The sequence below is a fragment of the Penaeus monodon genome, chromosome 32 (assembly GCF_015228065.2).
Source record: "Penaeus monodon isolate SGIC_2016 chromosome 32, NSTDA_Pmon_1, whole genome shotgun sequence".
Lineage (NCBI taxonomy): Eukaryota > Metazoa > Arthropoda > Malacostraca > Decapoda > Penaeidae > Penaeus > Penaeus monodon.
In genome coordinates this window covers 32,947,172-32,947,528 of record NC_051417.1, presented here as the reverse complement: position 1 = coordinate 32,947,528, position 357 = coordinate 32,947,172, and the positions used below count along the sequence as shown (strand labels likewise).

At 48.5% G+C, this 357-nt stretch overlaps 1 protein-coding gene across 1 annotated transcript in view; it reads left to right on the top strand.

The window, feature by feature from the left end:
• Positions 1 to 357, top strand: part of LOC119593828 (alpha-protein kinase 1-like) — a gene marked incomplete at its 3' end in the record, with an annotated part of 69,629 nt that extends 69,272 nt beyond the window's left edge. Inside the window, 1 exon segment of the mRNA XM_037942858.1 lies at positions 1 to 357. Within this exon segment, the coding sequence (XP_037798786.1) occupies positions 1 to 357 (357 nt within the window).

Genomic DNA, 357 nt, shown 5'->3' with positions numbered 1-357 from the left:
TCTGGCTCCCCGACGCCATTCTCTGCCACCAGCAGCGTGCCAAAAATGCGTGTGACCATGAACATGGGTCAGTCGGACATGATTCCTGCGGCCCAGACTCTCAAGCAGATGGCCGAGCAGCACCAGATCAAAATGGTGTCGTCTGGACCTAACAACGTGCGGCCGAGTTTCCCGGAATACCAGTTGAATAACATGAACAATCCTGCCGCTGGAGGCATGATGATTCAGCAGGGTGGTATTAATAATCAAATGTATAATAGTAACATGAATCAAACCAATGCCATGTACAACAATCAAAATAGTGGGATGAGTGAGATGGAAATGAAGAAGCACCAGATGATGCAGCAGCAGATGGTT